This window comes from Penaeus japonicus, unplaced genomic scaffold (genome assembly GCF_977035675.1).
Source record: "Penaeus japonicus unplaced genomic scaffold, GWHDUDI00000001_assembly GWHDUDI00000041, whole genome shotgun sequence".
NCBI lineage: Eukaryota > Metazoa > Arthropoda > Malacostraca > Decapoda > Penaeidae > Penaeus > Penaeus japonicus.
In genome coordinates, this window is record NW_028234443.1 from 13,101,564 (window position 1) to 13,114,063 (window position 12,500).

A 12,500-nucleotide genomic window follows, 5' to 3' on the forward strand; every position below is an offset into this window, starting at 1 on the left:
TAAGGAACTTTGACCAGGAATCGTCATCAAACTCTTGGATTCTTGCGACGGTATTTATTTCTCTTATATTACCACAGATACTTTATTCAGTGATTGAAAAGCAAAGATAAGCAGAGGACAAATATGTCACAAAAGCATTTGAACACAATAGTGTGTGAGTGTGTGTGTGTGTGTGTGTGTGTGTGTGTGTGTGTGTGTGTGTGTGTGAGTGTGTGTGTGTGTGTGTGTGTGTGTGTGTGTGTGTGTGTGTGTGTGTGTGTGTGTGTGTGTGTGTGTGTGTGTGTGTGTGTGTGTGTGTGTGTGTGTGTGTGTGTGTGTGTGTGTGTGTGTGTGTGTGTGTGTGTGTGTGTGTGTGTGTGTGTGTGTGTGAGAGTAAGTATAATCAAGTAGGGGAAGAATAATGTGTGTTTGTGTCTCAGTCTATGCCTATTTGTTTGTACATCTGTAGGCATCTGTGTTTCTAAGTCTGTGCTCATCTGTGTGGTGTATGCATTTGAGTGTATGAGATCAAATTTCACATATTTGTCCCTAAAGTCACCCATAACATGACAAAACACCTATTATTCTCAATACAATAGAAAAAAAACTAAAACAAGAAGAAAAATCCTAAACAAGAAATTTTGGCAATCCAGAATCACAACTGAAATCTCACAAGCCAATACAAACAAACACCATTAATCCATGAACAATCCCTCATGACACAAACATATGCAGTAAGTTCTTTATCGAAGGTTTATTCATTGCACAATTACGCACAGACATTAACGTTCTTATTACCTGGGAAAAAACAACATCTTGCACCATAAACTTCACCAATATAAGCAACATGAATAGTAAATGCAAGAAGGAAGACTAAATTCCACAATAAAATAAGGAATAAGCAGCACACATACATCATGTGTATAGGAACAAATTAGAATATTCAATTCATACATTCTACACTAAAAAATGAAAAATGGAATGTGACTCAAGCAATTTTGGGAATTATGCCTAGTAATCTGGAAAAGTTCTGTTTTTTTCCCACTGAGAGAATGTAACAATCAAAAAATATACTTCCATATAACAAAATAAAGAAGCTACAAACTAACATGTGAACAACAACTGTAGCAACAGCTTCACTGTCGATCATTTTGTACTGTGACATATCCACCTTTAATAAGTCATACCAGATACACATTCTTGATAACTTTTACATTACATGGAAGGGATTGCTAATTACTTGATATTATGAATCAATTATCCATTAAACCACTTCTTTAGTTTGTTCTTTTTCTTTCATTTTTTCTTTTGATCTTGAATTATAAATTCTTAGTTGTTCTTCTTTTTATACATTTCAGATGGACAGAGAAGTGATAGAGATCAATGCACCTTTAAACATTTATCATGATTGCATATTACTTGTAATCTGATTGGAAGACCAGCAAAAGCCCTTTCTGTGATTGCTCATTTGTTTCATTAAGATTTTAAAACAATAATGATCTTTTTACTTGCTACCATTTCTGTATATTTTCTCTTATTTCATATCATGAGACCTTGATGCTGAAGTGCTTATGCAATTTTCAGATCATGAACTTACATGACTGTAAATTAGATAAAGAACTAAATAAACAAAATAATTGCAATTGATATTTGACAAAAATATTTTCATCATGGCAATCTTCTCTCATCATCTATAGACATAGAGAGCAACTGTAAATTATGCATAATTGTCCCAAAGAATTTTCTTGATGCATATTACCTATGACTGACTTTGAGTTTCCTATGTGAGAGGGTCCATTAAGAACGGAAGATTCCTCTTGATAAGGAACTGCAAGTTGATTTAGTTTCCTTACCATGTAATGAAGGAAGCCCCTCTAACCCCTAATCTTTGCATTTACTACCTTAATAAAAAGAGGAATCCTAAAAGTGAATGAGCTGCTATGATATTCTGATTCTATCACCTTAAAGTTATTGTTTAATTCCAAGTCTGACAATAAGCCTTGAAGGAAAAATGGCCATAATACACAGCATTATACAACAAGGGTATTCTTCAACTGATATCATTTTAAACTTTACATTTTATTTTTTATTCATTTAGGCTTTGCTTTCTACCTTCTAAGCTCTGTGCCAGATTGACTAAGATTCTAACATTATGCAGAATGAGTTGAGATATGTGTTGGTACAGGAGGATCAATGCAAACTAAATACTTTTTATGCAAGGAAGATGCATCACCAATCTCTCAGTGTCTTTACATGACTCTTGATCCAAATGTTTAAATATATCTTTATTCATCACATAAGTGGGAGTTTCTTCCATAAACCTGCTGAATCTTTGCACATGCAAATACATAAGCCTGTAGATCCGATACATACATCACCAATTCAACAAAGGAATGCACCATTCATAGCACATACCATTTCCTGAATCATACACAGTCGTCTTCAAACTATCAGACAACACCACAGCCAATTTCACCAGGATACAATGTTAAGTTCATCTCTGGCAGAACCTGAGTAGTCTTCAACTTCATTCTTGTCATCATTTTTTATGCAAACAAGCCAACAAAGAGAAATGCATAGAAACACTTGATTTTGCCCATATGGCCTAAAATTTTAACTTCAATGCATCTTCAGGACATACTATATATATCATAGTATGCTCTAAAGAAGCAAAGAAGCAATAATGCAAAAAGGTATTTGGCAAAATCATGCATTTCCACACTCCTCCCTTTGTTGTCCTGATAACTTTAGCTTTGATAAGGAGGAGATCGAAGACTGCACAGGTTTTGAAAGAAAAAACATTCACAGTAATTTCCCAGAGCGGGTGGCTAAATCTCCTATCAAGAATTAAACAATGAACCATAAGTTTTAGAAAGACTTTGAATGTTGAGATATGATAATCATAATTATAATAATAATGTTGATGATAATGATGTCAACTCCAAGATTATCATTATTTTCAGTAATAGTAAAATTATTACTATCACATTATCATTGTGATTTCTAATAATATTAACTAGTATCACAAACATTCCCATGTAGATATGCTGATAAGATAAGTGTTTTTGATTCTTTTATGTAATAGCCTTTTTAGTCATACAAAATAATATTTCTATAGAAGGAATATGCACATACAAAAAAAATACATACATACATACATACATACATACATACATAAATACATACATACATACATAAATTCATACATAAATACATACATAAATACATACATACACACGCACTCTGAAATGTGAATCCAGTCAGAAAGGCCCAGCGTTGTCTGGACCTAATAACTGAGGAATGCTGCAGAGTCGGGCTTAAGATCTCAGCAGCCAAATCGAAGGCAATGGCGCTAAAACATGATGTCTGTGATCAAAGACTGCGAGTCCAAGGTCTAGAGCTTGAGTGGGTACACGTCTACCAATACTTGGGGGTATGGATCGATAAGAACCTCACCTTCCGCTCCGAGATCAAACATCTCTTAGACCGGACCAAGGCAAGGCTCTCTGTCATGAGAGCTCTGTCTGGGCGGCGCTTAGGGGCTGGACACCGCGTACTAAGATCTTTTTACGTGCACGCTGTCCGTCCCATTGTGGACTACGCCTCCGTCGCCCTGATCACAGTAAAACCTGGACTCAGGAAAAGACTCGACATAATGCAAAACGAAGCCGCCAGGATTATTCTGGGTGCCCCTGGGTGGGCTAAGGTTACTAACCTCCTCCTGGAGGCCAAACTCTTTCCCCTGGACACCCGGATTGATCAGATGGCGGCCCAGTTCCTTGCAAATGTCCTACAGTCCCCACTGGACTCGCAGCTAAGACAGAGAGTGCAGCGTCGGCTTGCACAAAACCAAGAACTCTTTGCTAACAACACCTGGCTGTCTCAAACAACCAGAGTGCTGAAACGCTTTGAGCTCAAAGAGACACTACTGATTAAGGGCATGGACCATCCCCACCCTGACTATGTCTCAGCCCCGCCGTGGGCACGATCCTTGATAGAGTTCTCTGTCATGAGTCTATCAAGAAGAAAAACGCAGTACTCACCGCCTCTATTGAAGGCTGAGGCGGAGAGGAACATTACAGCAATCACGCCGCTGAATAGTAAAACCTACTTCACGGATGGTTCTGTAGACCCCACCACCCGCACTGCAGGCGCCGGTTTTGCAGCAAGGGGCATAGAGAAAGCTATGCGGGTATCAGACAATGCCTCCTCGCTCCAGGCAGAGGCAGTAGCTATTATGGGAGCCCTAGCCCATGCAGCCCAGACGGACGGGCATGTTGTTATACACACAGACTCTAGGGCCGCCATTGACAGCCTGCAACAAAGCACGCCCCTTGATAACGTTTACCTGGTAACCTCGATTCTCACCATTGCTCAGAGAATCCTGGATCAGGGAAGACGCATCATTATCAACTGGATCCCAAGCCATGTTGGTATTGAAGGGAATGACGTAGCTGACAGGTTAGCGGAGGAAGGCAGGAAGAAACCCTTGAGTGATCTTGTGGTGCATCCTAGCCGGGAACTGCTAAGGCGTAAAACGATGGTTGCAGGGCAGGTCGGTGCCCTGCAGCGACACAGAGAGGAAGCGAGAACCTCCCCCTCGGCCAGCTGGTACTCAAACGCCACAGGCTATGAGTCGCTGATACTCTCTCCCAGAATATCAAGGTGTGCTGAAGTCAGTCTGCACAGACTGAGAATAGGCTACCCTTGTGCGTGGCAAATCATCCCCACTATTGGGCAAGATGAGCGACGCTGTGAGTATTGTGGCGCGCCGGACGCCAAATTAGAGCACTACCTGATGGAATGCGAGCACACTCGCTTCCTCAGGCAGGGCCCAGAGACGACAGCCGCCGGGCTGGTTAGACGGCTATGCCTGTCACTAGCCCCCTGGCAACTGGAGCGCCTACAGGCAATCCGACCGCCACGGTAAAAGTTCAGTTATGATGATCAGATGAGTCAGCACTTATAGCCAATAGAGACCGGGCTACCCCATCCACACAACCCGGGCGAAGCGACGTCTTCGCAAAATCTCTCTGAACTGAGCTGAATTGAATTCAGCGATGATGATCAGATAAGATTAGATGAGTCAGCACTCATAGCTGGCAGAGGCCGGGCCGCCTTGAGCATATAGCCCGGGCGAAGCGACGTCTTCGCATATCTGTCTGAACTGAACTGAACACACGCACTCACATGCACTCAAGCACACTCACGCACACTCACACTCGCACACACTCGCATGCACTCCCACGTGCACACACATGTACATGCACTCACAAACGCAAGTGCGCTCATACACACACTCACACACACGTACACTCATATACATATTCACATACAGAAGTGCATTCACACACACGAGTACATGTACTCAAACATGCAAGTACATTGACGCACACTCGCACATTTGCTCACACACACACGTGCACATGTGCTCACACACATGTGCTCACACACACATGCACCCTCACACACACACACTTGCATTCTTGCACACACTCATGCACTCACACACATGCGTGCGCTCACACACACACATGCGTGCGGTCTCACACACACGTGCTCACACACACATTTGCTCATGCTCATACATACGCTCAGACACACATGTGCTCACACACACATTTGCTCACACTCATACATACGCTCACACACACGTGCTCACACACACATTTGCTCACACTCACACATACACTCACACACACACATGAATCCTTTACACATATACATACATGAATCCTTTACAGCATGAGGAGTTTATCACATGATAATTAACAAACAAATTAAAAACTTCATACAAAATATCTGTCTCCCATTTTCAATTATATTTAAGCAATCAAGTCATCAGAAGTGGATCTCAGGGTATCATAAAATATATATACATATATATTATAGATATATAAATGTTAAACAAACATCATTAATGATAACTAGTCATTTAAATCTGTCTTGATTATAGGCTGAGCTAATGATATACACCAGTTAAAACCAAACGGCATGCCATTACTTTCCTTTACTTGAAATAACCTTTTCCTGGAGTTTTTCACCTCACTTTTCTTTCTTACCTTTTTCCCTGTTTTTCACACTTCTTCCTTTCCTCTTTGATATGCATTCTTGTAAGATACAAAATACAAAACAAATAATTACAGCAAACTAAACACAAGACATATCATTCCCAAAAGCAAAAAATCACAGAGAGAATCCACTGCTAAAAACAGATTAGCAAAGAGAAAATGCTACAGTATAAAATTCCTCTATCCGTAAACAACAGAAATGAAATCTACCGAATGCCAGGATCACTTGCACTTCTGCTGTGGTTATGCTTTGCAATGAGGTACGCTTACATACCATCACCCTGCAGAACACATGTAATAAGCTATAAAGAGACCTGCATGAGAGGGAACAAAAAGAGCGATGTCTGCCAAAGCACACGCAAGCAAGGACGAGATTTGTGTTTATACTACCGAACAGCGTTAAAACCAGACCCTTAATGGTAGTGGAAACTTATGAAATATAGAAATATATTATGGCACTGGAAGCTATATATTAGATAGTCTGTATGACACTTTGCCTGTAGTCTTTACCTTAAATTCTCAGCAATCTTGAGGATTAAAGCAAGCTATCTAATAAGCTTGAATATTCCTAAGTGTGGAAGTAATAGCTAGCTCCTGAGATTATAATGATTAATGAACATGAGAACAAACAAGAAAAAATAAGTTAAAACAGAGAGCTTTGTTGTCTTATCCACCCTAAACTGAATCAAAGAAAAGGTATAGTTGCATAACCAATTGCACGTCTTGCAAAATGTCAAAGAAAGATATCAGAGAATCTATCAATATTTACCTGCTTGAATGTTAAGATTGCCACACTATATGGTAGAATACCTTAAGATAGCATTCATAAAAAAAAGTATCTTATTTCTCTCACATTTTTCTACCTTGGCTGGAAAAATCATAGATAGACTACCCTCTTTCTTTCCATCTTGGCTGCCACAAACACACTAAGAAATAAAACACAGTATCACTTGTATCTGGCACCCATCTTTTCACAAGTGTACATTGGTGACTACCATAGCAACCCTTGACAGAGTAAGTGGCCACATGAATCACTATGAAAAGATTTAAGATTAAACGTTATAGCAACAAAATATTCACTTCTTTTCTCACAAAAAAAGAGTATGATCATAATAACGCCCAATCACTGGGTATGATACATTAATTCTTTGGTCACCTTTGAAGTTTGTCTAAGATCACAAACTTCATCTTTGGTATGCCTCATATCTATCTTTTGAAACGTCATTATTAAATAGAACTTTTTCCATACCATGAAATAGCTACAAAAAGCATTGTCATCATGTTTGATCACAATATGCTATTAGAAAAGAAAATATTTTGGCAAAAAAACTTGTTGAAAATATATATGTGCTATAGAATCATATTCTTTTCTAATAATTAATTACATTCTTTAATAAAACCACACTCTCCCACATTCTTAAGCTCAATTAAAATACCAATATTTCATATTTCATACCAAAACTAGGTATAGTGAGACAATACTGGTATGGATACATAAAAACTGGCAACACAGAACATAAATAGCAAAACTGAAAAAAAAAAAAAAAATCACTGTGAATTCTTTTAAATAACACATATCTACAATATCAACAACAATATACATTCCCCACAGGTGAGAAAAAAAGCCACTTATGCAGGGCCTTTTTTCTCAGGCATTCTTAGGACCAGAGACCTATGTCCATTGATATTTTCCATCCATAAGTACCTGTAAATTCTCTTTAACAACTGTTTCTATTCAGCAAGCCAAACCATTTTCCTACATTGCATAATTCTATAAATCATCTTGAACAAGTCTCCCCCAGACTACCTTCCACCCATGTAGACACTGCACAAGAACCACATTGAACAGGAGCCCGGAATTAAGCAATGACCATTACTCTCTCATGAGGACTGATGCCTGGTGACTGTAGGAGATGCTGATGGTGCTCGGTCGTTGCTCCCAAGGCTCTCCGTCCAGCTGCATCGGGGCTGTTCCTTTGAGGCAGATCTATGGAAGGAAAATGGCGTATGTGAGATCCATTTTTTAATGGGGGGGAGACTGCTTCACTGTGGCATCTATTCCTTTTCTTCAATGTTGATATAGTAGATCTTATGCAAAAGTGTATGATTGGAGAGACATAAGATAAAGTTATAAACAAACAAACAAATACAAACAGATAAACACAGTCATACACACACACACACAAACACACACATCCACACGTACAGTGATGCACACACGCATATGCACACGCACACACACAAATAAAGATAGTAAAAAAATGCAAACCTTAACAGAGGAGCACTGGCCAAGTCTCATAGGTTCACTAAGTCCCACTTGCAGCTGCGCGATGTGGAATGACGAGACAAGACAAAACACCTCTAGATATCCATCACCAAAGTCCTGCTTGGGGGCATCAGTACCTCCTGCGGGAGAAGAGAAGAACCATTTGTGTAATAAATCATGTGAGAATTCTAGACTTCTGTGTATATGAGTATCTACTGACTAGGTGTATTATGTAGATAGTCTTTCATTTGTGCAATCTTCAAGAATTTACTCCCAATCCTAACACCAAGAGAAGAGTTTCAGCCTTTCTTGGAAGATATGTTTATAATGTTCTTACATACTCAGTTTCAGCAGATTATCATAAAATTCACAGGCTTTGTGTAAGAACTCAGTATATATGAATAAGCATATCATCAGGTCCTTGAAATGACTAATTAAAATAAAGTCTTAAAATTTCCAAGTATATATAACATGTATATAACTTATATACATATAACACTGTCTGCATAAGAACAAAACAAAAAAAATAGTCAACCTAAACCCATTGTCGGCAGGGGAGCTAACTGCCTATCAAGACAGGATATTCAGAGGGACAGGGAAAATGTTTTCTCCATGCTCCTGGCTATGCAGACTTGCCCAAGAGAATGTTCCCTTAAAACTGTTACAAAACAAGGGTTTAAGCTGAATTTGGAAATCTGTAGCTTTTGCGTCAAACGCCACGAGATATGAGGGCAAGGCTGTCGAGCTGGCAACAGTGAGCTTGTTCAACAATCTCGAGACATTAGGCTTATGCGTTCGAAAACCCCAGTATTGCGACCGTGCAAAGCCGGAACAGCCCTGGCGTGAATAGGTTAAGCTGAATTTGGAAATCTGTAGCTTTAAAACTAGTGCCATGATATCAGGAATGAAAAGGAATAATTTCACAGGAGAAAATTAATCACCTGACATTTCAATTACAAAATCTTCAAGAAGAACGTGTCAAAGTTTCAAAACATGTCCATAACTGATTCCTTTGATGTACCTGTTTCATGGATAACCAAGGGGAGTTTGAAAATGCTTGTGTTTAAACTTTTTTTTACACAGTGTTAGCCATGAATAATGCTATCAAAATCACAAGGATTTAGTGCTTGAACAGGTGACCTGATGATAAACAATCTCACTGCAAACAATTTGATACCATGATAGAGTGTATGCATCAAGCTTAACAGAAAACTATATGGTAAAATAAGACAGTTTGGCAGAAAAACCCATCATGCACAAAATATGTTTATTGAAAGTTGATATCTTTCAGTAAACCTATTTTGTGTAAAGTGAGTTTTTTCTGCTTTGGTATGAACATGATAGAGTGTTTTCTTACTCACAGCATTAGAAATAATTAATTTTGCCATCTCCAATTTTATTACAATAATCACTATAAACTCTGTTCAGACCCAACCTCTCTTAAAAAAAAACACTTTTCTATATCCATATCCAAATACTTATTTTAATAAAAATGGCATTCCTATACCAATAATAAAAAGATAAACAAATGAAAAAATCAGAATCTTGACAAATCTGTTCTTCAATATTTTTCATCACAATCGAGTTAGGTTTCATGTATTACCCTTGTGGTGTTATTGGACAATGTTGACCACTAATCAGTTGATTTTATACCTTTCTCCCTCCTGTTTTTTTATCTCTTTATTTCTTTTCTCTTACCTACTTTATCTACAACTACATATATTTTTCTCATTTCATAAAGATTCTTTCTTTATTTCATATTACTACCTTTACTGGTCAGTAGTTGACGACCCACTACTATGCCGTGACCCCTACTTTGATGAACCCTGACCTAAAGTCATCAACCACACCCACCATCCAAAATTCAATAAAAACACCATCCAATGTAACATCAATCCCCAATCACCACATCTATTGTTAATCACTCGAACCTGGGGATCATCAGAAACTCACCTGCACCGAGAGTCCATGGTCGAACACCAGCTCCCCAGCAGGCTATGTTGAGGACCACGATTGACTCAATGCTCGGAAGGTCAACTTTCTTGCCATCCATGTGTAGCTCAAGTTTCTGGTCAAGGTTTTTGCACTCATGTTCGAGCACATCCTTGGTGCCGAAGGTGAAGTAGATCATCTGGAATGAATAAAGAAAAGAAAAATGGGTGAGATAAAGGAGACAAACCAAATAAAAGAAATTAATTATTTTCCAAAATGTAATCAAAAGAAAAAAGAAAGTTTGTTTCTAAAACTCTTAGTTGATAATCTAAAAATATCATATGTAGATTAAATAATAAGTACAACTTCCAATTGATCAAAAAGTATATACATCATACTACAAAATTAAATAAAAAGTAGATTAATAATGAAAATAATATCAAAACTTAAGATTATCCAATACAATACCTTATTTATAGTGCGGCTGTTGAAAATATAAAATCGTGATTCTCTGGCCCTATGGAAGTTGAGAGTAACAAGGGCATCCACTCCAATGCTGAGGTAGTTGTTCATAAACATCTCTCGGACTGGCAATCGGATCCCTGTCAATTTGGGAGGCAGTAAGGGAATGCAATAATAATGATATAAATAGAAAAATTATGGTGATGATGATAATGTTTAGGGTAATCCAAAGAGAGTTGGTAAAGTCATATGAAAATAAATAATGATAGACATTAATAGAAGACAATTCTAACAATAATTATATAACTACTGGCAAAATATAATAGAAGGCTTACCATAACTACCCTATCACAGGTGCCAAACCTTCCATTGTTTCACCAGTTTTAATTTTACATGGGACAAAAACAGATACAGAATGTGTCTTATACTTTACATGGAGAAAACAACAATACTATGAGTAGACGTGAGCTTCTTTCTCCTCCTCTGCTCACACTATATGATACCCAGGACTCCACAGCCTACTCACCCAAGCTCCTATTTGGCGCTACCTGGACTCTCCACCTGTCCAGCTTGGTCTCCTGGGCCAGGAACAGGTCCCGCAAGTACTCCTCCACATCAACGTCCCCAGAATAACCCTCGCCGAAGCCTAGCACTCGAGAGAGATCGTTACCTGTCCCAAGAGGTAGTATACCTACCACAGGTTCTGTCTGCAAGTGAAATTCAGCCTTACTTTGCAAATATCATTGGCAAGATGTGTTTAGGGGTGAGGGATGATAAAAGCTTTACGCAGAATGTAAGAACATCACACACAGAGTTCACCATGGTATCAATTCATGTCTTTTGAAATATCTGTATATCATTCCACTGTGTTGAAAAGCTAAGGCACTTTTAATGCTGAATCATGCTAAGCATGCATCAAAGGTTGGTAAAGCAAATACAAAACTCCTCAGTTAGAAAAAAAAGGAAAAAGGGAATAAAATCCACACTAATATGGAAAAGGAAAACAAGTAATTTCCATCTAGTGAAAAAAAAGCAAACTAGGATAGGAAAAAAACTAATAAAAAAATATAATGAAAGCATTCTCACCTCAAATTTCATTTTGTGAATGGCATTCAAGACCCAGCAGACAGTGCCGTCTCCACCAGCCACAATGAATCTGCACCTGACACCTGACGGCACCAAATGACACCATTCCAAGGCTTCTTCTGGTGGTCGCTCAGCAAGGTCCAGTACTTGTGCTGGATTGAGGTATCTCCGGAATGATGACAAAATCTTGGCACATTCGTTGCTGCCAGATTTCTGATTGCCTTAAAAGAGATATAAGCAAGAAGTGACTTTCTGAGAGTTACAGTTCTTCAACATACATATACATATATTGTTGTTTTTTTTTGGCCCATCCTTCTGTAGCTCTGTCTTTGTACCTCTATAACTGCATGTGTCCTTGAATATTTTTGTGCCTGCATATTTCTGTATCTGTATCTGTATCTGTATCTGTATCTGTATCTGTATCTGTATCTGTATCTGTGTCTGTGTCTGTGTCTGTGTCTGTGTCTGTGTCTGTGTCTGTGTCTGTGCTTGCCAATTTCTGTATCTGTATCTGCGTCTGCGTCTGCGTTTGCATCTCAATATTCTCTTCAACTCACCAATTACAATAACTGGACACCAATTGTTGATCCTCGGATGGAGGACTTCCTTAATCAGAAGGTGTTTCCTCATCCTCAGGGATTGCAAGCGGATGCAGTTTGGTGGGACAATGCAGGTGTTTAATTTCCCCAAGTCACACACCTGAA

The 12,500-nt window shown here is 38.7% G+C and overlaps 1 protein-coding gene across 17 annotated transcripts in view; it reads right to left on the reverse strand.

Annotated features, from left to right (window-relative positions):
* Positions 1-12,500, reverse strand: part of Dgkepsilon (diacylglycerol kinase epsilon) — a 25,444-nt gene that overhangs the window by 6,664 nt on the left and 6,280 nt on the right. For 14 of the 17 annotated variants that reach the window (XM_086534596.1, XM_086534589.1, XM_086534585.1 and 11 more), the window contains 7 exons: positions 12,354-12,495; positions 11,797-12,017; positions 11,237-11,417; positions 10,717-10,850; positions 10,270-10,447; positions 8,320-8,456; positions 7,928-8,037 (listed from right to left, as the gene is read on the reverse strand). In XM_086534596.1, coding sequence (XP_086390722.1) covers positions 7,928-8,037; positions 8,320-8,456; positions 10,270-10,447; positions 10,717-10,850; positions 11,237-11,417; positions 11,797-12,017; positions 12,354-12,495 — 1,103 coding nt within the window. Of the gene's footprint in view, positions 1-6,465; positions 8,038-8,319; positions 8,457-10,269; positions 10,448-10,716; positions 10,851-11,236; positions 11,418-11,796; positions 12,018-12,353; positions 12,496-12,500 lie in introns of those variants that run through there. The other 3 variants (XM_043010211.2, XM_086534595.1, XM_086534594.1) reach the window with 1 other exon arrangement.